Here is a 24,348-nt window from a genome sequence, read left to right as displayed (position 1 = left end):
TCTTGCCCCTTTTTACCAGCAGCCACACTGAATGTACTGAATAAAATCACAGTTTACCTTTTTTTTTTTTGCTAGAACTTTACTGAAATGTCACAAGTAAGGTTGCATCAAGTCTTTCTGGCCCCAGCATGGTGTGATGTGGTAATATTTCCTATCACAATGTGTTGTGGTGTATCACGATGCAGCACAGTGGTGTTACTTGACACATAGGTTAACAAGGCTTTTTGCAAGGGTGCGCAATTCCAGCGCACCCTAAGTGTACGAGCCTTTAATACCTTTCTAAAAGTAGGTACATTTCCTCTGTATCAATTCATTGATAATGAACTAATTAACATGAAAATACACTTAAAGATAAGATCACCTTTTGATAAAAAAAAATAAATAAAAAATAAATTTTTTTCTGCAGGTAAAGGTGCATTTATTTTATTTTTTTTCTATGGAGCCTGCAGAGCATTGCACCCATGATCAGCAGATTGTGGGTGCAATGCCAGGCTCCTACAGTAAGTCAGGATAGCGGTCTGCCCCTACCTCCCATACGGGCAGTTACTGGAGAGTAGGAAGATCAATAAACTACGAGATCACCCTCAGAGTTCATTGAGAACTAAAAGCCGACAGCAGCAACATAGCCAATGGTATTTCCAGACTATTTATTCACAGAAAACTGCCCACAGGGCCGAACTGCTTTCAAATTGTGACAGTGGGTGCAGGAAAAGAATCCCCTGGCCTCTGTCACAGGGAGGGGGGGATGATCAGGGGGGCATGCTGGATATGTTAAATCATAAAATAAAGGTGTAACATGTTCAAATAGGTGAACTTGGCCTTTAACCACTTGCCACCTGTAGGACATCATATGATGTCCTCAGCTTGCAAAGGTCATAGCAGGATGATGCCTGCAGCCATAGGCATCATCCTGGTATTGAAATTTGCAGCTGGAGATTCCCTGTTACATAGAAGTGATTTGAGTGTCTGAACAGCCACTCAATTACTTCTGTGGGCAGTGGAGGGGGGTCCCCTCTCCAGCCGCCTTTCCCAGGCTCTGCTGTCCTAATGTAGAGCCCAAGAGCACTGTGACCGGCGGCAACAGCTGCGAAGCACAGAGAGAGAGAAAGGAACTGCCGTTCTCCCTCTCTGACACCAGAGACGATGAGGATTTCGTCACCTCTGGTTCTGCCTCCCCGTTAGCGGCAAAGAAAGCAGCCGATCAGACGATCTGCATCTGATCTGCTGCATTGGAGGCCAGAGGAGATTTAGGGTCCAATAGGCCCCAGATCTCTCCATAAAGAGGACTTGCCTGTCACAGCCCATGTTGTTCATCCCTTGTGATGGCAATGAATAAAAAAAAAAAGATGAAAAATACTTTTTTAACCACTCCCAGCCCAAACATGTCACATGATGTCATTGATTTTGAGTGGGGATATCTGAATGATGCCTGCAGCTGGTGATTCTGTGCACTGTAAGAACAATCATAGCGGCAATTCAGCCACTTGAACGTTCTTACAGGCGGCGGGAGGGGACACATCCCCCCTCCGGTGCTTCTCCGGGCTCTCCCTATAAGCGAACCGGAGAAAGAATCCGCTGCCGGATGTTGATCAGAGATTTCCGGTGACCAGATGGTCCCCAGTCATTTCTATGACCTTCAGGAGGCCCGGGCGCGACGTTATGACGTCACGTCTGGCCGACGGAAGTAAAAGCCACAAACTCGGCTGGAAATTAACAGATCGGGGTTTTTTGTTTTGTTTGTTTTAATCTCAATCTTTCCAGCCTGGAAAAGAAATGTGGGTTCTTATAGACCCCCACATCTCTCCATAAAGAGGACCTGTCACGTACCATTCCTATTACAAGGGATGTTTACTTTCCTTGTAATAGGAATAAAATTGATTGAAAAATATTTAAAGAGAAAGTGCAAAAATAAAAAAATAAGTAAAATAAACAAGTTTTTTTTTTTTTAAAGTGCCCCTGTCCCCGTGTGCTCGCACACAGAAGCAAACGCACACGCAAGTCGCGCCCGCATATGTAAATGGAGTTAAAATCACACATGTGAGGTATCACCGCATGCATTAGAGTGAGAGCAACAATTCTAACACTAGACCCCCTCTGTTACTCTAAACCAGTGTTTCTCAACTCCAGTCCTCAAGGCGCCCCAACAGGTCATGTTTTCAGGATTTCCCTCAGATGAAATGGCTGTAGTAATTACTAAGGCAGTGAAACTGATCAAATCACCTGTGCAAAATAATGGAAAGCCAGAAAACATGACCTGTTGGTGCGCCTTGAGGACTGGAGTTGAGAAACACTGCTCTAAACTGTTAACCTGTAAAAAAATTTGAAGCGTCGCCTACGGAGATTTTTAGGTACCAAAGTTTGGCTCCAAAAAAAAACACATTTGAAAATTGGTGCACAAATACCGTGCAACATAAGTTGCCATTTTATTCTCTAGGGTCTCTGCTAAAAAAAAAAAACATAATGTTTGGGGGTTCTGAGTAATTTTCTAGCAAAACAAATATGATTTTTACATGTAGGAGGGGAGTGCCAGAATAGGCCCGTTATGGAAGTGGTTAGAGGAATTAGAGCACCCCAGCCCACCGGACTTCTGCACAAACGTATACGCAAGTCCCACACACACACACACACACACACACGTAAGTGGTGATCGCACAACACAGAGAGCAAGAGCAATTTTTAAAGTAACGCCTATGGAGTATTTTAAGTACAGTAGTTTGGAGCCATTTCACCAGCATATGCAATTTTAAAGCATGACATGTTAAGTATTGGTTTACTCAGCTTAACATCTTTTACATTTTAACAAAAGTTGGGTATTACATTGTGTGTGTAATACAATTAAAGTGTCTTTTTTTTCAAAAAAGTGTGTTTGAAAAATCGCTGCACAAACAACGCGTGAGAACAAACTGCCCATCATTTTATTCTATAAGGCCTGTGCTATATATATATATATATATATATATATATATATACACACATATATATACATATATACACACACATATACACACACACATACATACACACTGTTTGGACGTTCTAAGTAATTTTTTTGCAAAAAAAAAAAAAATGGTAGTTGCACATTTTTTGCTTTTAAAGTGATTAGGCTATTTCACAGCCACCTGAATTTTTTTAAATATTGGTTGCTTTTGCACCTCTGGTTACTGATGACAGTAATACTTACAATGGCAGCAGAGGGTTGAGGTGTACTTTGACCAGATTTGAAACTGCTATCTGGGTCTTGTTCAAGAAATACATAACATAATATTTTTGGACCAGAAGGAAGAAACTTAAACCGGCCCTTTTTTTGCCCCCTAAACCTGATCCTAATATAAGGGACCACTAACTATGCAATATGTAAAATTGCCATCTAATTCAACCAAAAGAAAAATGGACCTGTGTCCAACGTACTGTGCCAAGAAGCAAAAAAAAAAAAAAAAAAAAAACAAACACTCTCATGACAACATTGCAGTGTTCAGCAATTTTACTTCCTCTCCCAAGCATCTGTGTACATTACGAAATGTTACCACTACTTCCTAAAAAGGCTGAAATCCATCGTTTCAAAAAATTGCTGACTTCAACAAGACAGACTTGCATGAAATGCCTGTGAAGAACGTGTGATCGTGTTCCAATCAGAGTCAACAATTACAAACAGAATGAAGTGTGGAGACTGGAGTTTTGCTTATCCATTGTACTTTTCCCATCAGAAAGGACATTACGATAACACATGTGAAAATCTGTGCATTATATATATAAAAATATTATGAAAATGTATATTATATTTATATAGAGAGGAAAACAAAACATTCTTGCTTACTAAATGTATTATATGCCTGCCGTAAACACTTCCAGTAAAAAGCATCAGTGATAGTTGTGTGCTACAGCAATTAAACAAGAACTACTGAGATTACTTAGGAATTATTACAAAATAGTAACACAAGCATCCCACCCCTTTTTTTTTGTGTTGGTCTTTTTTAGTTTGTTTAGCAAAAAATACCAGAGGTGATCAAATACCACCAAAAGAAAGCTGTATTTGTAGTAAGAAAATTATAAAAATTTAGTTTTGGTACAGTGTTGCATGACCACACAATTGTCATTCAAAGTAAAACAGTGCTAAAAGCTGAAAATTGTCCTGGGCAGAAAGGAGTGAAAGTGCCTGGTATTGATGTGGTTAACCAAGGCTGTGCTTTACGTCTTCAAATCAAGCTTCTTTGTCAAAGGATTTGTGGTACGGGCTGAAATCAATTTACACATGCTTCTTGGTACTTTTCATTAAGCCTTACCCCAGTCCCAATGCATTTGTGCATAAGAACTAAGGTGTTAAGAAATCTGTTGTGTTCTACAGAAATACAAGATGCATGGATATCTTCTAACACTGATTGAAATCTAATCAAGTCTTAATTTAAAAAGTCTAATTAACAGAATCCAGCGATAAAATGGACTTTTCTCTTTTGCAGAAACTCCAAATTTATTTAATCAGACATGGTTAATTAACTGAACCAGGAATAAGATCTGTGTTCTTCTCGATTTAACTGATCAGGTTAGGTCACTCATTGTTAATAAGCATGTATATCTTTTAATACAATCTATCTTTATAGTTTGGAGTAAGCTCTAAAATGAACTATAAATCAACTTTTCAGTTTATTTATGTTTAGAGAAAATTCCATTATGCACACGGTTATTCAAAAGCATAATTGTGATGCACATGAATAGATATAGTCCTACAGAGATACAGCGCAAAATATGACATTAAGAATTAGTACCATTTGTCATTTTGACTGGCAAGAGGGATGAGGGGGTCAGCGGTGGTAGGTGCAGTTTACATCCGTCTATACAGAATAGGACGCAGCCTTGTTCCAGTTAAAAAACAGACACTGATGTAGACAAATGTAAGTGGTGATCATCCGTTTACATTCACTGACAGATACAAAATATGCGAATGGCACAGCTGTGGCTGGGATCACACTTGTGCAATCACATTGCATTGCAAATCACATGCAATGCCTGTGCGATGCGAATTTAGCCATACAAACTGTATGGCTGAAATCATATAGCATTCGCACCAAAATGGTGCAGGACCTTTTTTTGGTCTGCACTGGAATCAGATCCAATGGGCTTTCCATCTATGCAATCCGATTCCTGCACCATTTGACAGTTTGCACTGCGATCTGCAAGCCGATCTGGGGGTGTAATTTACACTGACACCCCCAACGGTCCACAGATGTCAGCGTGAACCAGTGTGCGATTCAGGTGCGATGTGGGAACCGGAACTAAATTGCAGGGTTTCCCGCATCGCACAAGTGTGAATTGGAGACTAAAGTCAAACTCCTTTTACTAAAATTTTGGATCCTGCCAAAGAAGTAAAGTTAAAAAAAAAAATTGCATTATATAAATGGTTTACCATGTTGTACTGAACACATAAATGTGAAAAACAGTTGTAATCACGGATGTTAAATGTGCTCACTTGGGTGTGCACTTATTGACTCCAGGGTCCAGTGTACACATACTCCAAAGGGGAATTTTTCTGTGGTAAATGCAGGTGTCAATACTGGCTGACACTTCACTGGCTCCTGATATCAAACACTCCTCATTCTTTCAGGTGTGCCCAGAGGCAAGCTAACCATCGATGAGTCTAGACACATGTGCATCAGACAGCAATTATCTATATGGTGAGGTACGCATTCACTCACGAGTCAAAGATGCAACTCACACTAAAGCATAAATAACAATAAAAACCTGTTATTTTACCCACATATTGTCTACATGTTCAAATTGTGCTGTGTTCATACACATACTGTATATGAAAATCTAATTATTATTCCAGACATGAAGGCAATTCATCAATACATTAAAAAAATATATTCTTGGTTATGTTTTCTATAAGAAAACAGAAAATGTTTTCTTTAAGGGAATAGAAATTTCTGTAAAGGCTTTTTGAAGTGTTGCGGGACTTCATCTCATGAGCTGATTAAGAAGTCAATCTAATATACACACTGGGATAAGAATTGTTTCTCTGTCACCACAATATTTGTATACCCAGAGGAGCTTGAGTGAGGCATCCATACAATACAGCTCACTGTGGAATTATACAGAACACTTCATGCATTATTCCTGGTAAATGATGAAGAAAGAGCACACTATCTACATATTACAGTAACTGCAGAAGGGAATGTATTTCCACTTTTGCAACCCAATAGGGATAACACCTACTTTATATTTGCTACATGCTCTCATACACATTGCATAACTTAGAAGAAAAAAAATTATATATATATCCCCCTTCTGCGTAATGTTAATGAGGGGGCTGGGGAGTTAAGTTTACCATAAATATCTCTGTCTGTACTAGATGTGCATATTGTCTGTCCTGACAAAGGGTTGAAGATCTCAAGGCTTAGAAAGTACATTGTATGTCATAGCATTCTAAAAAAGGGTCTCAGTCTGCCCCCTAATTATACATTGCAAGTTATTCTGAACCATACAAGCTGCTTAGAGAGTCCTATAACGCCTGCATGCAACTGCTCCGTAGAAACTAGAAAAGGTACACACACACACACAGTATCTCACAAAAGTGAATACACCCCTCACATTTTTGTAAATATTTTATTATATCTTTTCATGTGACAACACTGAAGAAATTACACTTCGCTACAATGTAAAGTAGTGAGTGTACATTTGCTGTCCCCTCAAAATAACTCAACACACAGCCATTAATGTCTAAACCTCTGGCAACAAAAGTGAGTACACCCCTAAGTAAAAATGTCCAAATTGGGCCCAAAGTGTCAATATTTTGTGTGGCCACCATTATTTTTCAGCACTGCCTTAACCCTCTTGAGCATAGAGTTCACCAGAGCTTCACAGGTTGCCACTGTAGTCCTCTTCCACTCCTCCATGACGACATCACGGAGCTGGTGGATGTTAGAGATCTTGCGCTCCTCCATCTTCCATTTGAGGATGCCCCATGGATGCCCAATATGGTTTAGGTCTGGAGACGTGCTTGGCCAGTCCATCACCTTTACCCTCAGCTTTTTTTAGCAAAGCAGTGGTCCATCTTGAACAAGTCGCTATGTTGGAATACTGCCCTGTGGCCCAGTCTCCGAAGGGAGGGGATCATGCTCTGCTTCAGTATGTCACAGTACATGTTGGCATTCATGGTTCCTTCAATGAACTATAGCTCCCCAGTGTCGGCAGCACTCATGCAGCCCCAGACCACAACACTCCCACCACCATGCTTGACTGTAGGCAAGACACACTTGTCTTTGTACTCCTTACCTGGTTGCCGCCCCACACGCTTGACACCATCTGAACCAAATACGTTTATCTTGGTCTCATCAGACCACAGGACATTGTTCCAGTAATCCATGTCCTTAGTCTGCTTGTCTTTAGCAAATTGTTTGCAGGCTTTCTTGTGCATCATATTTAGAAGAGGCTTCCTTCTAGGATGACAGCCATGCAGACCAATTTGATGCAGTGTGCGGTGTATGGTCTGAGCACTGACAGGCTGACCCCCCACCCCTTCAACCTGCTAGCAGCACTCTATTTCTATGTCTATTTCCCAAAAACAAACTCTGGATATGACGCAAGGCACGTGCACTCAACTTCTTTGGTTGACCATGGCGAGGCCTGTTCTGATTGGAACCTGTCCTGTTAAACCGCTGTATGGTCTTGGCCACCATGCTGCAGCTCAGTTTCAGGCTCTTGGCAATCTTCTTATAGCTTATGCCATCTTTATGTAGAGCTACAAATTTATTTTTTTTCAATTCTTGTCGGGTATGCTGTGTGAAGGGAACATAAACATTGTGGAGGTTTTCTGAAATATAACTGCAAAAGGTAGAAAAAATAAGTCACGAAGCAAAACCGTAGTCAGAAAACCCGCCATTCCTCAACCCACAGACTGCATTGCTAGTCCCTAAGCAAGGACACCACATACAGTAAAGCTGAAGAGGTTCTACTTCACAGCCCTGGAGTAAGGCTAAATTCACGCTATATGCGGTGACCACTCTTTTACATTGCAATAACACAATTGTTTTTTATGTGTCCTATTCACACTACAATGTAGCTTGGAGCTGCAATAAAATGCAGACATGCTACATTTTATCACAGCACACAGTACAGGATCTCATGTCATTGTACAGCAGAGCAGACTTTGCTGCTGTACAGTAACGTGTACTTTTGTACATTTCAAATAAAATTCATGCCACCCTCTACCTCAGTCAGAACGGACAGCTGCCGGACAGGAAACTGCTGTGGTTTACCTCTCTGGCAGCTGTCTGCTGTGTGTGAATACAGCAAGCGAGCAGGTCAATGAATAGAAGCTCTCCCAACAGTCTTTTATGGAATGTTTTCACTTTCATACGAAGCTTTACCTGAAAATTGGTAAACACACAAGGCCCGAAAAAATTATTAGCAAAGACATATATAAAAGGAAATAAAAATGTTCTTAGTGGAGTCATAAGTGTGTGTGTGTGTGTGTGTATATGTATATCTATAGATAGATAGATAGATAGATAGATAGAGATATATATATATATATATATATATATATATATATATATATATATATATATATATATATATATATATATATATATATATCTCTATCTATCTATCTATCTATATATCTATATATATATATATATATATATATATAGATATATAGATAGATATATACACACACACATATACATACTGTGTATAATATATATTACACATACATACACACACTAGAAAAATTCAAATTACTAGGCTAATAAAGTGATCACAACATGTATAATAGCTGCTTACAGGTGACAGACTGTAGTACAAAAGGTCTGCCGATCGGCTCCCGATCAGTGCACTCAGCCATTGGCTGGAGTGTTCTGGCCGGGGGACCGTCCCCCTGTCAGAACACAATAGAACAGCAGGGAAGATCGCTGTACTAACATCAGATAGTTAGAACAGTGGCTCCTCCTGAGTTGTCAGTTTTTTTTGCGCTCAGCCATGCTGGATTAAACGACATAAAAAAAAAAACTACTAGTGTGCACTAGGCATAAGAGAAAGTGGTATCATACGCTTAACAATGCTATGTGACAGGGCTGTGTAAATCTAAGACAAAATACAAAAAATTACCGCGCTTCACAGACCCAAATGATTGGAAGGCTGACGTGCTGACGTCATCGGTGTCCTCTCGTCTCGAACGGGTGTATGCAGGCCGGCCAATTTTATCCTTGTTCATGCTTCTATTTACGCTATTTATGCAAGTGCAAATCTCTTTTTTAAATAAATTGTGTCTGCTGATTTACACTATGGAGTTCCTATCTTTTATTTCTGTGGGTCCTCCCTGGTAATCATCCTTGCCTATCGGACGGAGCCTTTCCTGCTTTTTCCTCTCCACGGTGAAGTCGGACCAGGACGCTTCTATTGATCGGATATCTTTAGGTGTACAAGCTGTCTTGTAGCTTGCCTCTGGTAAGAGTGCATTGCTTTTGGTGGTGGATTTGTCACTTGGTGCCATCTGAAGAGCTTTTCCGCAATTAATATCGGATATCAATTGGGTTCTTTGGGGCTTTCTTTGATTTATCACTATTTTTTTATTTATCACTATTGTTATTAGTTTTATTTTGTCACCCATTTTGGATTATTTAAGATCATCCAATTTTTATATCACTGTAGTTATTTGCCTCCTTGGTATATGGGATGTCATTCACATATGTCTCAATGTTTAACATTTCAATTTCTGATTAGTGCAGTTCAGTTATATTTTTTTGTGCAAATCTAAGGACTGAATGGACAAATAGAAATCTGCAGTCAGGTAAAAACTCCCATATAGTGCATGCATTTTATTTTTATGCGCATTTACCTATTTGTGTGTGTGATGATCTGCACACAAGCGTGTGACTAAAAATCACTTGAATGTGTATAAAAAAAAAATAACGGAATGCTGCGCTATCACCGATCGTGGAGATCAGCTGAAACGTGTTATTTTGTTACAATTTTGTATTTCTTTTCAATAACTGTGTCTTTCCTACTATATTAAATACACACAAAAACAATACTTAACCTAGTTTACTAAACAGTAGCAAAGACACACAGGTGGTGTATTACATTAATGTATAAAAATGCATTAAAGTGGTTGTAAACCCCATTCATGAAATCTGACCTGTGTAGCATTTACTTATCTCTCTCCAAAGCTCTGAGTGCCAGTGGCTTTCTGCTGCTCAGTTCCTCAGTTTTCAGCATGATAACTTCTGACAAGTTCTCCAAAACACAAGATAAAAGCAGCTGGAAATTTGTGTCAGGGAGGGAACCTAGAGATAGATAAGCAAAGAGCTCATCTATTCAAACTGCAGCTCTGCAAGTTTCTCTGGCCCTCTGCCTATGTGGGGGGGGACTTTCCTCCAATCAGCTCTCACACAGTGTATGCCCAGATTCCACACCCACTGCTGAATGAGGAAACAAGATTTGTAACATGATGTGCACTTTCTAAAAAATGTAGAAAGGGCAAGCCAGCGGATATACATGTAAAATTTATGTAGAGAGATTTGTTCATCTCTGTGTATCATCTGAAGCTGTTCACTTCACTGGGTGAGGGTTTACATCCACTTTAAGGTTAAAAAAAAAAAAAAACTTCTTCCTTCCACTTTAAAGTGATACTAAAGAATTTTTTATTTTTTTTTTTAAATAACAAACATATCATACTTGCCTCCACTGTGCAGCTCATTTTGCGCAGAGTGGCCCCAAACATCCATTTCTGGGGTCCCTAGGAGGCTCTTGCGGCTCCTCCCCACATTAGATAATCCCCTTGGAGAAGCGCTTTCCCGAGGGGGTTACCTTGCGGGCGCACTCCCGAGTCCAGCATTCGGTGCCCATAGAAGCCGAATGCAGGACTCGGCCCCGGTGCCCGCGTCATTGGATTTGATTGGCAGCAGCGGGGAGCCAATGGCTGCACTGCTATCAATCTATCCAAACAAGAGCCGGGAACCCGTGGAGAGAGGGACGGCAGGGATGCACCAACGGAAATTCAGGGCTCAGGTAAGTAAAACGGGGGGGGGGGGGGCATTGGGGGCTGGGGGGCTAGTGACTGCAAGGTGTTTTTTCACCTCAATGCATAGGATACATTAAGATGAAAAAAACATGAGCTTTTACAACCCCTTTAAGCCCTGGAACACGGTCTACCAATCTGCTTTTTATTCTTTTTATAAAATACAGCCTTTACTTTCTTTACCCTCAGAAATTATGTAACAGATCTCCCCATTATCTACATGCATGCACTTCAGCAACTTTTCACTTTATAGTCACCTGCAGTCTTTATTGGGAAAGCACAAGACTATAAAAGGAAATCTTCCAGTCACCCTATGACAGGAAGTGCTCAAACAAGAACCTTCAAGGAAGGATCAACAGGTATTATTTTAATGAAAACTACTAAGTTTAAGATTATAAAAAAATACTTTAGAAATTGCTTTAATGTGTTGAAGCTTATATGAGATTTTAGTGATTAGGTTTACACATACCGTAAAGTACAGCCCACCAAAAAAAAACAAAAAAAAAAAACTGATAAATCGTCACAGATTCTTTTTTCCCACCTGACATTTAAATGTCAGGAAACAGGAAAAATACTCTGCATCAGTCTTAAGATATTTGAGCCACCATGTATCCTCAAAGAAATGTTTGTGAAGCAAGCACAGCTGCACCACATGCTGAGATCTGGCATTTTCGCTAACTGTGGGCTATGAAGACAGTCAGTGAATTAAGACACTCATCGTCTATTTTTCTGGACCTTAGGGTTATATCACAATTTTAGCATACAGCTTGTAGTCAAATATCTTTCCCTTTCATCACTTTCAAAATACTTCATCAGCTCACATTACCTCTGTGCTAACCTCTCATTGATTGCCACTTGTCTTTCAAAGGCTTTGTTTCAGCTTCAACAGCCATTTCTATCCATTCAGATATATTGAATATTTGGGTAAGACAAAACACTATTAGTTGCTACTATAGCTTTGTTCTCCTTCCTATTCCCTTGGTCAATCCCTTGAGAATGTGTTCCTCTCTTATATACTGTATTATACCGTATATTTTGTGTAGAAATATTGACTAAAAATATATCTAGGTAATCTTAAAAATAAACGTGTCCCCAAGGCATCGTTCACACTGGGTGTACAATACCCGCATGCATGTATTCTGAGTATCACCGTGAAAGCAGTCCCATTGATGTCTATTGAGACATAGCCGCTGTGTCCATACAGTCGCTGCCTCCCAATAGAAATTGATGGAATGTCTGCACAGGGATGCACTCAACACCTGTGTATGTTAAACATGGCCATGCATGAGCACACAGTATTGTACGCCCAGTGTGAAAAAGACCTTAAAGGGCAATTAAAATATGAACACATTATAATTAAACATTATTAAAATAAACTTAATATTTTATACCTAAACAACCCCTGTAGTCACCTCATATGCCATAAACAACCTTTCAACGTGGATAAGCAATTTTTCAATTAAAAAATAAAGTGGCCATGTACAAAAGGCAGTAGGTCGTGGTAAACATCTTCTAATTTTGAATCTTTTTTTTTTTTTTTTTTAACTATAGAAAAAGCACCGTTCGTATGTTTATCACTTTCTTGCTCAATGAATCTACGATGCTTACCAAACCTGGTGTGGGTTGTAAGGCCTACATAATATGACCGAGTGGTGCAGGAAATTACCGTATTTGTCGGCGTATAACACACAGGTGTATAGCACACCCCCCAATTTTAAGAGTGAAGTTTAAAGGAAAAAATTTTTTCATAGCCTCCCTCCCCAGTACACAGCCTCCCAATCCCCAGTACACAGCCCCCCCCCCCCCCCCCCCGCACTCGAGGAGACCCCAGTCTCCTGGGACATCGCTGCTGGCATTCTCTACAGTTAAGAAAAAAAAATCACTGCCAGCCCCTTCTACACTGCTCATCCTGTGTCACTCCTACTATAAAATGAAGCTTCCTTGCACCTTAATAGTTCAGTTTTTCCATTGACCTGGTCACATGACTGCTCTCTGACGATACATAGATGGTCATGTGACCTCTCCTCCAATCTAAAGCTAGGAGGAGGAGAGCTGCCAGGAAAAAAAGGGAGCTATTGAGATATTTACAAGCTTAGTTTTAGAATGACACTGACAAAGGAGGAGTGGTGCAGGGGAAGGGGCTGGCAAGTGATTTTTTTTTTTTATCAACTTTAGACTATGTCCCAGGGCCAAAAGCGGCGGAGCTGGCGGCATGACACCACCCAATGGGTGGCTCCCGGGGCGGACCTCCCGATCCTGTCCCCTGTTGGTAAAACATAGTACCAGCGTATAACACGCAGGCACTGTTTGTCCTCTGTTTTCAGGGGGAAAAAGTGGGTGTTATACGGCGATAAATACAGTAACTGTTCTGACTTGAAACACTCTGTCATCACTCCCAGGAAAACTTGTCTCCATGTTGAATAAAGGCACATGCCTTACAGTTCCTTTTTTATCTGTAAGTGCCAGTAATATTAAAGAAGGCTGGGATATTGCCTCAAGCTTGATTATTAATTTCAAACTTACTGGGTGGCATCTTGTTTTTAAAATTATCCACTTTTTTAAAAAAACTGTCCCCATCTTCTCAGGTAACACTGTGCTTCGAGCAGAGTCATCTAGCAATATGGGCCAATGCTTAGACAGGATCTTTTTAATGGCCCAGTATTGGCTACTAAACATGGTGGTGAAAACCACTACTGAATACTGGAAGGTAGATTTCTCCCTATTTTGTTCTGGTATTCTATCTATATACCTACCTTTTTCGCTTTTTGGATATCATGTAACTGGAATCCTTTTTCCAAAAACATCTGCATCTACACACACAGGTTCTCTCTCGATACCCGCGCTGTCACAATTTAAAAACAGAGTGTTCATCGCGCTGACACAACGGCCGTCAGCTTGCAGTTCTCAATGAACTGTGAGGGCGCTGGTGAACATCCTTGTAGTTCATTGATTCTTCCTGCAATTGAATTAACTGCCTGCCTGTACTGAAGGTACAAGCAGACAGTGTATTGAGAGCCTACAGGATGCTAGGATTCTACCCTTGATCTGCTGATCGCAGGTGCAATACTTTACAGGTTCCAGTGTAAAATGGTAATAAATGCACTTTTTTTTACCTGCAAAACTTTATTTTTTTTTTAGGCACATTCAACAGAGTATAGCCTTCATAAAACAAATAAGAGATAACTGGCATACAGTATATAAGAGTACAATGGGACTGAAGGAAGTTAAGTCCACAACCCAAACAGATATCTTATATCAGTCTCTTGGAATGCAAAATGTCAAGCCCATTGCAAAGCTATGTTACAAACGAAGCCCCCATAAAGTCATATTCCTAAAGTAGTGCTTTCAATGCTTAATTTTCATGCAATTTTTAATGTCATTACAAGGAGGTTAACAAGCATTGGCAGGTGACAGGTACTATTCATGGAAAGATTGGGGGTCTATTAGATCCCTAAAGCCTCCCCCTACCCTCTGCACCAGCTAATCAAGACCAGACTGATCAACTGTTTACCTGGCTTTTAAGCCAGGTTTTTGGACAGCTCTGAACCCAGATGTTCAGTTTAGCTTCTCTGGGTTGAAGCTCTGCAGAGGACATAAGGAATGGATGTTCCTCAATGCCCTCCTGCTCGCCATCCTGCCACTGTTGTGGTTCTGGGCGCCCAGGGACCACGAAGGGGGTGGTACACTGAGTCCTGTAAAGTGATTAAGCGGCTCTACAATCGTCCAGATCATTTTTACCTCAAACTGGTAGCCTACTGCAACTGTGAACTTGTTTTAAACTTTTAATGCCAGGGAACATTAGACATGCTCAAGGATCTGAAGTGGTTAACAAGGCATTACAAAGAGCAAAAATGATGGCAGCAAAATTTCACTTTTTAATCACTGAAAATGAAATAAGCAATTTCCATATCCAAAAATACCAGTATTCCTATCTGAAAAACTCCATCAATTTTTTTCCACCACAATAAGGTTGATTTACTAAAGGCAAATATACCATGCACTGCAAGTGCAGTTGCTCCAGAGTAAATTATGTAAATCTTCACTTTGCAAAGAATACCACATGCAAGAGGAAAAAAATAAAAAATTAAAAAAACACAGCATTTTTGCGTGCATGATTGGATGATAGAAATCAGCAGAGGTTCCCCTCCTTTACTAAGATCTAGAACAGGGGTCTCAAACTGGCGGCCCCCCAGCTGTTTGCGAAACTACAAGTCCCATCATGCCTCTGCCTGTGGGAGTCATGCTTGTAACGGTCAGCCTTGCAATGTTTCATGGGACTTGTAGTTTCGCAACAGCTGGAGGGCCGCTAGTTTGAGACCCCTGATCTAGAACAACTGCACTTGGAGTGCATAGGATATTTGTCTTTAGTAAATCAATCCCATTATTTTTTTTGCATTTTTTTTTTACACAAACACAATTGCCATTATATACAAGCTTTCATTAGTCTTAAAAATTAAAAAGGCATTTTGAATGAAATAACATTTACTTACCTTGTTTAAAGTCAACATACTGCATTCTAGTATGTTGGTGACAGCCTGCATGCAGCATGTCAAAACAGTAATAATGACCAATTAGGACAAATACAGTAGGCTGGACATTTAAAAAGAAAAATGCAACATGGTAATGTTTAGAAAATCTTAAACTGGCAAATATGTATTATATGTAATAGTGAATACTTTCTGTGATGTCCAAGGTAAAAAAAAAAAAAAAAAAGTGAATTCAACCTATAAACAAAATCAATTTAATCCTATTTTAACCGCTTCCAGACCAGCCACCACAGTTTTACTGCGGCAGGTTGGCTCCCCTGCGCGAAACCATGTAACTGTATGTGGGTTAGCGGGGTCCAGATAGCAGGCGCACACCCCCCTGCACAGCGGGGGGGTGGCGATGCTCGTGGCCGACGGTCGCAATGACCGCCGGCCACAAGCGATCATGAGCTGGAAACACAGAACAGGGATGAGTGTGTGTAAACACACTTCCCTGTTCTGACAGAAGTGACAGATTGTGTGTTCCTATTAGCTAGGAACCACGATCTGTCACTTCCTGTAGTTAGTCCCTCCCCCTTCAGTTAGAATCACCTCCCAGGGAATACAGTTAACCCCTTCACCGCACCCTAATGTTAACCCCTTCACTGCCAATGACATTTTTACAGTAATCAATGCATTTTTAATCGCACTGATCACTGTATTAATGCCAATGGTTCCAAAAATGTGTCAAAATTGTCCGTTGTGTCCGCCATAATGTCACAGTCATGATAAAAATCGCAGACCGCAGCCATTACTAGTAAAAATAATAATAATGCTATAAATCTATCCCCTATTTTGTAGACGCTATAACTTTTGCACAAACCAATCAATATACACTTATTGCAATTTTTTTACCAAAAATATGCAGAAGAATACATATCGGCCTAATCTGAGGGAAAAAAAAAATCTATATATATATTTTTGGGGGATATTATAGCAAAAAGTAAAAAATAATGCATTTTTTTCAAAATTGTCACTTTTTTTGTTTATAGCGCAAAAAATAAAAACCGCAGAGGGGATCCAATACCACCAAAAGAAAGCTCTATTTGTGGGGGGGGGGGGACGTCAATTTTGTTTTGGTACAATGTCGCTCACCTGTGCAATTGTCAGTTAAAGCGATGCAGTGATGAATCGCAAAAAGTGCTCTCGTCAGGAAGGGGGTAAATTTTTCCGAGGCTGAAGTGGTTAAAAACACCAGCTAGCTATATTTACTTAAAAAATGCATCAGGAAGTTATTCCTGGAATTTCACAGATCTGCTAGTTAGACAGGTCGTCGTTCTAATGGAATATAGCTAATGCCAAGATGCATATTTAACCTCAAATTTTTATTTATTTTACAAAGAGTGGAAAATGTTTAAAAGTTATTATCGTTGTGTCTTCAGTGGGTCTCCAGAACCACAAAGAACATCTCTTCCAATGGGAATAAAAGAAAAACAAAAAACACTGATGAAAAAACGTACTATACCTTTTCTATTCTACTAGCTTGGTTATTTGTTTTTAGCTTTACAGCATTAGGGAGACAATTTACCTGTAAAAGTGTGCCCAATGCCCAGCTGGCTGTTGCATAGTGTACAAAAACCTTCTCCCCACAGTGCTAATCTTCCATTGCTTCAGGGGTTTCAACTATTGAAACTATTCCTTCCCAGAATGTAAACCGTTCTGAGAAGGGAGGACGGGCAAATATACAACAGGATCTGTCCCCTCCAATCACAGAACACTTTGCATTCTTGTAAAAAACACAACTTCCATGAATGAAGGAGGAGGCAGGCAAGCTGTGCAACTCTTGCAGCAACTGATGTCCTCTCCATCGCCGGAAGATTAGTGCTGTGGGGAGAGATTTCTACACTATACAGCAGCCACCTATCTATGAGACACTTTGTTACAGGTAAGCTGTATCCCTAGAGCTGCTTAAACAGACAGAAGAGATAAAAAGGAAATATCTACACTTAGAATAGGAAGCAAGACAGACAAGTGTTAAAAATGGCTGAAGTTTAATTTCAACATAATTTGATATCTCCAATTTGATAACAGTCCTGTTTTAAGTGCCCAAAGGTCAGGCCATTCTAAACTGGCAAAACACCAACATCTCTTGCTTCCTCATGCTTGTTATTATCACATTCCTATGATGGGCTGCTTTACTGGTCAATAGCAATGTGTAGGAGGCAGTAGGAAGCAGGCATGCGGTGTCTCTAACCGGAAGTGCTGGAGCTCTGCCTCATCAGAAGAGTCAGGTATTTATGCACATACAGTAGAGAGCAATGAGAGCTTAGCGATACAGGCAGGCACCTCTTGGTGTGTGCATTTTATATCTGCTTGTAGCTTCTTCCCCCCCTTGCAAACTGAGGCTCCAGCCATTTGTATTTTGCATTTTTACATTCTATACTATACATTTTAAAACAGGTTTTCTGTTTTCTTTTAAAAGGATAAAGTGAGCCAAGATTTAGTGATATTGGTCAGAAGACAAATACTGCCACGGAGAAAACAAGAGCTACAGCTTTCTCTTCCTTCTAGAGAAAGGTTTTGCTGAAGCCAAGCCCAAGCCTTTTAGAAATCTCAATGTAAATATTTGATGTTATCTTATATGCTTGCCCAAAATAAACGACAATGGCCATGTCAATTAGAACACATTATGAAAACTTGCCTAAAAACTTCCATCCTGCTCTCATTTAAAGCGGAGTTCTACCCAAAAATGGAACTTCTGTTCCCTCCCCCCCCCCCCCCGTGTCACATTTGGCACCTTTGAGGGGGGAGGGGGGAGCAGATACCTGTCTAATACAGGTATTTGCTCCTTCCGGCTATAGATCACTGCAGAATCTGCGGTGATCTACGCCATGTCCGGCCCCCTCCTCCGTCCCACCACCACTGTCTTCTGGGAGACACACAGGTCCCAGAAGACAGCAGGGACCTGTCAGGACACGCAGGCCGATTCCCTTACTGAAGATGCCGGCGCCTCCACCCGGGAGCCGAGAGACAGGTGAGGACATTGCGGGCGCCCTGGACAGCACCCCTGCCAGAGCACTCCGATTGGTGCTCTCTGCAATTGGCTGAGCGCGCTGATCAGGAGTCGGTCGGCCAGCTTCTGTCAGATAGACCAATACACACACAGGCAGAATGTCGGACGCTATTTTCTTGTACCGGCAAATGTCCCCTGACATTCTGCTCATGTGTGGGGGCTTTAGGATTTACCTGAAAGCCTAATCATATCTGGAAAAGTGGTGCTGGGTGAAGAACATGTTTGTTTAGTTACATATTGTATAAACATACCTTCTTCTTATCCCTCATGGAGCCTTTTCCTCGAACCATGATCTTACACCCAGTTTCTGCTTCCAACTGCTTTGCAGTTAGTCCTCTGGGACCCAGAATACGCCCAACGAAATTGAACTAAAGAGAAAAAAAAAAAAAGCTGTTAATTTAGCAGAGAGTAACTTATACATTTACAAAAAGTATTTGCTTAAAACTATATTTTCTGCTAACATGGATACCAAGCCAATTTTCTGTTTTAAGTTGCAAGTAATCATGCATTCACGCTATTGCTGAAGCAAAATAAAGTGAACACAAAATGTATTGATTTTTTTATTCAGAGTTGCAGGGGTTGTAAAGGCAGAAGGTTTTTTTTTTATCCTAATGTTTTCTATGCATTAAGATAAAAAGCATTCTGTGTGCAGTAGCTGCCCCAGCACCCTCTTATACTTACCTGAGGCCCCTCTCTGTCCAGCAATGTCCACGAATGTCTCAGTCATCCGAGATTCTCCTTCCTGATTTGCTGAGACAGCATCAGCGCCATTGGCTGCCGCTCCTGCCAAAACAGCTAGCCAATCAGGGGAGAGAGGGGGCAGGGCCAGGGCTCCGTGTCTGAATGGATACAGGGGAGCTGTGACTCAGCTCGGGTGCCTCCATAGCAAGCTGCTTGCTGTGAGGGGCACTGAACGGGAGTTAGGGACCTAAGAAGAGGAGGATCTGGGCTGCTCTGTAGAAATGCACTGCAGCAGAGCAGGCAAGTATACCATGTTGTTATTTTTATAGGGAAAATAACAAGCCTTTACAAAACACTAAGTGTATTATTCCTGCCAGCTGAGAGACTTCCCTTCATTGCTTATGCTATGTGGAATACTCTTGTTGGTGAGATTTCTAATTTCCTGTCCTGACAGAAGTGTGGGGAAATTTCTCCACCAGGGACACAGGCAGCAACAAAAAAACGCAACAGAATGAAAATAGTTTTTGGCTTAATTTAGGCTATGACAAAAACTTCACTTTCCACAGGACAAAAAAAAAAAAAAAAAAAAAAAGAAAAAAAAACGCTATTTATTTTTTTACAGTGGTTTTTTTTTTGGGCTTGTAAAAATATAAATATTCTTCAACACAGCACATTGAAAAAAAATAAATATAAAACAGTTGTAAACAGATTTAGAATGTTCGTAGTGATATTAATATAGTTATAATGTTTACCCAATAGACATTTTTGATAGCCTTTACAACTTACTGCAATTACGGTTATGCATTTACCTCACCTCTGTAACTCAAGGTTCAAAATATGCAAACTGAATAAACTTTAATAAGAGCAATGTAATTAGGTAATGGTGTTAAAATTGAGAATGTCAAAACAGTTCCAGCAGATTAACAAGGCTAGCTTTTCACAAATGTCAACAGTGTCCCGCAGACACAATATTTAACCACTTATCCAGTTCGGACCAGCCGCCGCAGTTATACTGCAGCAGGTTGGCCCAGCTGGGCGAAGCGTCATAGCTATACGTCAGGGGCGCGCACCGATCGGTTTCGCTTCAGAACCGATCAGGCTCCAGGCCTGGACCTGGTGATCGGTCCAAGCAAATGAAATACTTCCCCTGCATGTGTAAGTAAACACAGCAGAAGAAGTGATGTTGTCTCTCCTCGTGGAACTCTTTTCCATTCCAGAGGAAGCTCCCATGATAATCAGCGACTCCAGCCCTGTAGGAGGTGATTTTACCACCACAGTTAAACAAAATGGTGCATGTATGCCCATCATTAGAAGTGGGTGGATGAAGGACGATATTCTAATGGTGGGCATACCCACGATCAATCTTTTTTCGTTCAGCCCACAGGCTGCATGAAAGAAAGAACATTACAATGTATGCCCAACACGGACCAGCAACGTACTGGTTATGTTGCTGGACTGAGTGGTTATACCAGAATGATGCCTGCAGGTTTAGGTATTATCTTGGTATTATCTTTTCATGTAAAAGCAACAATCTTAGCGGCTAATTAGACTATAGATTGCTTTTACAAGCAGTGGGAGGGAACGTCACCCCCCCCCCCCCACCACCACCACCACTACTATATTCCATGGCTTTCTTCTCTGGCTCTCCTGTCCCAACAGGGAACCCGAGAATGCAGCCGGTGGTTCTGCTATCTGACCATAGAGCTGATCAGAGACCAGAAAGGCTCCAATCATCTCTATGGCCTAAGAAACCAGAAGCTACGAGCATTTCATGACTTAGATTTCGCCGGATATACCGCCGGATGTACTGCCCTGCCATTTTAGCACCTCAAGAAATGAGATAGGCAGTCAAACCAAAAGCTGCGTAAATTCCAGAAAATGTACCATAGTTTGTAGACGCTATAGCTTTTGCGCAAACCAATATGTATGCTTATTGACATTTTTTTTACCAAAGACATGTGGCTGAATACTTTTGGCCTACTTTTGGCCTAAATGTATGACTAAAATTGAGTTTATTGGATTTTTCTTATAACAAAAAGTAGAAAATATACTTTCCTTTAAAAATTTTCGGTCTTTTTACGTTTAGATCGCAAAAAATAAAAATTGCAGAGGCAATCAAATACCATCAAAAGAAAGCTCTATTTGTGGGAAAAAAAAAGACACAAATTTTGTTTGGGTACAATATTGCATGACCGCGCGATTACCAGTTAAAGCAGTGCAGTGCCAAATTGTAAAAAGTGCTCTGGGTCATTGAGCAGCCAAATCTTCCGGGGTGAAGTGGTTAATGATGGGATGTGTTCCATTTTAATCACCTCAGACCCTGCGCCATTTTCTCCCTCACTATCCTGATGCACAAAGCAAAAGTTCCTACAGAATGAGGAGCAATCTGTAGTTGCATAGGTAAATTAAAAAAAAAAAAAAAAGACCAGTTTATCCAAAAATTATCTTAGGCCTCATGCACACGGGATGTTAAAATAACCTTATTCTTAACCTTTTCTCAGCTTTTTTCAACGTTTTTGCAAAAGCTTTTTTTGGCGTTTATTAGCGTTTTTTTTCTTTTCTTCAATGGATCAAAAAACGTTTAAAAACGTTGGTGAGCGACGTTTTTGAGCGTTTCAGCCTTAGAGCGTTTTTACAGCTGAAAAACGTCTCTCAGAACCCACTGGTCCTGTTTTTTTTTTTACAGCTTAAAATCGCCTATGCCATTTGCAGCTCAAAAACGCCTAGGTGGGCATAGACTAACAGACAGCGTTTTCAAGCTGCAAAAAACGCTCAAAAGAGCGGCTGTAAAAACGTCCGTGTGCATGAGGCCTTAGGCCTCATGCACACAGGATGTTAAAATAACGTTATGAAAACGCCAGTATCTTTGCAGTGATTTTTTAAAATTTTTTTCAACGTTTTTGCAATAGCGTTTTTTAGCGTTTATTAGTGTTTTTAGCGTTTTTCCACGTTGGCGTTTTTTTAGCGTTTTTTTTTCAATTTTTTTTTTTCAAATGGATCAAAAACGTTAAAAACGTTGGTGAGTGACGTTTTTGAGCGTTTATTAGCGTTAGAGCGTTTTTACAGCTGAAAAACGTCACTCAGAACCCACTGGTCCTGGGTTTTTTTTACAGCTTAACAACGCCTATGCCATTTGCAGCTCAAAAATGCCTAGGTGGGCATGAAGCCAGAGACTAACAGACAGGCCTTTTTAAGCTGCAAAAAAGTCCGTGTGCATGAGGCCTTAAAATCACCATGCTGTTTATACAAACAGATTAGCAAAAACAAGGGCTCAAGAAAAAAAAAAAAAAATCCTTCTGCAACCACAACTATCACAAATTGCATGAACTCGAATTTCTACAGGTTCTATATGTTGACATACTTATTTAATAACTTCCTTATTGCGTTTTTATTTCAAGCCATACACACAAAAAAAAACAACCTATGTGGCTCACGACGAAAGTTAAAAAAAGTTATAAATAAAAAAAGCTTTTAAAAATATAAAATGAAGAATATAAGTGCCGGTTCACACAGGGGCGACCTGTCAGGCAACTTATCCACCTGACAAGTTGCGCCCCATGAATTGCAACGGACCCATTCTAATAGGAGCGACTCAAGTCGCTCCAACTTAGAAAAATGTTCCTGTACTACTTTGGGGCGACTTCGGAGAGGCTTGCATGGACTTCAATAGAGAATTCATTTTGCAAGCCACGCTGAAGTCGCGCTGTACGGATCTGTTTCAAAGTTGGACGACTTTGAAGTCGCCCCTGTGTGGACCGGCACTAACAGAATATGTAAAAAGGAAATCAAGGACACAAAAATTCAAAAACAACAGATTGCAAAAGAAAGGACGAACCCCAAAAAATTATTAAAATATATTAATAGTAAAAAAGGTCAGGTCTGAGCATGTAGACCCTTTACAAAATAATCTAGAGTGGGTGACTTGGGACAAAGAGAAAAATTTATTAAATATTTTCTTCAGCTCTGTGTATACAAAGTAGCATGGGGGAACTCATGTCCATAATAGGGATGGTATTTACACAGCCCCAAATGATCCACAATGTCTCAAAAGTGATATGGTCTAGAAATATTTAGACAGAGGATGTCTAAAGGTGGATAAAGCACCTAGACCAGATGGCATCCACCTGCAGATTCTAAGGGCCAGTTCACACCACAGAAAAGCAGTCCGGATGCGTTCTAGATGCTTTTCTGCATGCCAGTTTTGGATGCGTTTCAATGCGTTTTTGATGCAGTCCTGCATTTTTTTCCACCTTTTTTTTCTTAACCTTGTTTTACAGCAGTCCAGTGCAGGAAAAATATAGCATGTTCTACTTTTTTTTCTGGAACTGAAAATGCACTGGAACTGCAATGCAGTGGAACTGAAGGCACTGTTGTGAACTATGCCAATGAAAACCATATAGCCTACTTTCCATGCGTTTTTGATGCATAAAAAAAAAATGCATTGGACTGCATGTGGTGTGAACTGGCCCTAAAAGATTTGAGCTCTGTCATTTTAAAAGCCATAGTTTCTATCTTTTAGGGACTCGTTAATGACTGGAATAGCACCACTGGATTGGCGTAGGGCCAATGTGGTGCCTATATTTAAAAAGGGGTCAAAGTCTTTGCTAAGTAACCATAGACCTGTTAGTTTAACTTCTATAGTCGGGAAGATACTGGAGATTTAGTAAAAGACCACATAGACAAGTTCTTGCTGGAAAAAAAAAAAAAGTATTTTAAGCAACAGACAGCATGGGTTCATGAAAGACAGAAGTTGTCACAACAAACCTGATTTCTTTTTTATGAGGAGACAAGTAAAACCTTGGACAAAGGGGTGGCTGTGGACGTGGTATACTTGGATTTTGCAAAAGCATTTGACACAGTTCCCCACACACGACTAATGTGTAAGGTAAGTCTACAGCAGGGGTAGGAACCTCGGCTCTCCAGCTGTTTTGAAACTACAAGTCCCATGAGACATTGCAAGACCCCAACAATCACAGGCATGACCTCCCAGAGGCAGAGGCATGATGGGATTTTGTAGTTTCACCACAGCTGGAGGGCCGAGGTTGCCTACCCCTGGTCTACAGGCTTGGAAAGATCAGTTTTTAAATGGTTAAAAAACTGGCTAATAGACAGTG

General features: G+C 40.5%; 1 protein-coding gene across 13 annotated transcripts in view; it reads right to left on the bottom strand.

Moving 5' to 3' along the window:
* QKI (QKI, KH domain containing RNA binding) overlaps positions 1 to 24,348 on the bottom strand; it is a 279,038-nt gene that overhangs the window by 129,945 nt on the left and 124,745 nt on the right. For 9 of the 13 annotated variants that reach the window (XR_012243934.1, XM_073627474.1, XM_073627476.1 and 6 more), the window contains exons 3-4: positions 18,805 to 18,921; positions 15,505 to 15,549 (exon numbers count right to left, since the gene is read on the bottom strand). Coding sequence is in view for 12 of the 13 variants with exons in the window: in XM_073627474.1 (XP_073483575.1) it covers positions 15,505 to 15,549; positions 18,805 to 18,921 (162 nt within the window). In the remaining variant the exon portion in view is untranslated. The remainder of the gene's footprint in view (positions 1 to 15,504; positions 15,550 to 18,804; positions 18,922 to 24,348) is intronic. The other 4 variants (XM_073627479.1, XM_073627478.1, XM_073627486.1 and 1 more) reach the window with 1 other exon arrangement.

This window comes from Aquarana catesbeiana, linkage group LG04, assembly GCF_042186555.1.
Source record: "Aquarana catesbeiana isolate 2022-GZ linkage group LG04, ASM4218655v1, whole genome shotgun sequence".
Classification (NCBI taxonomy): Eukaryota; Metazoa; Chordata; class Amphibia; order Anura; family Ranidae; genus Aquarana; species Aquarana catesbeiana.
This window is presented reverse-complemented; position numbering and strand designations above follow the sequence as displayed.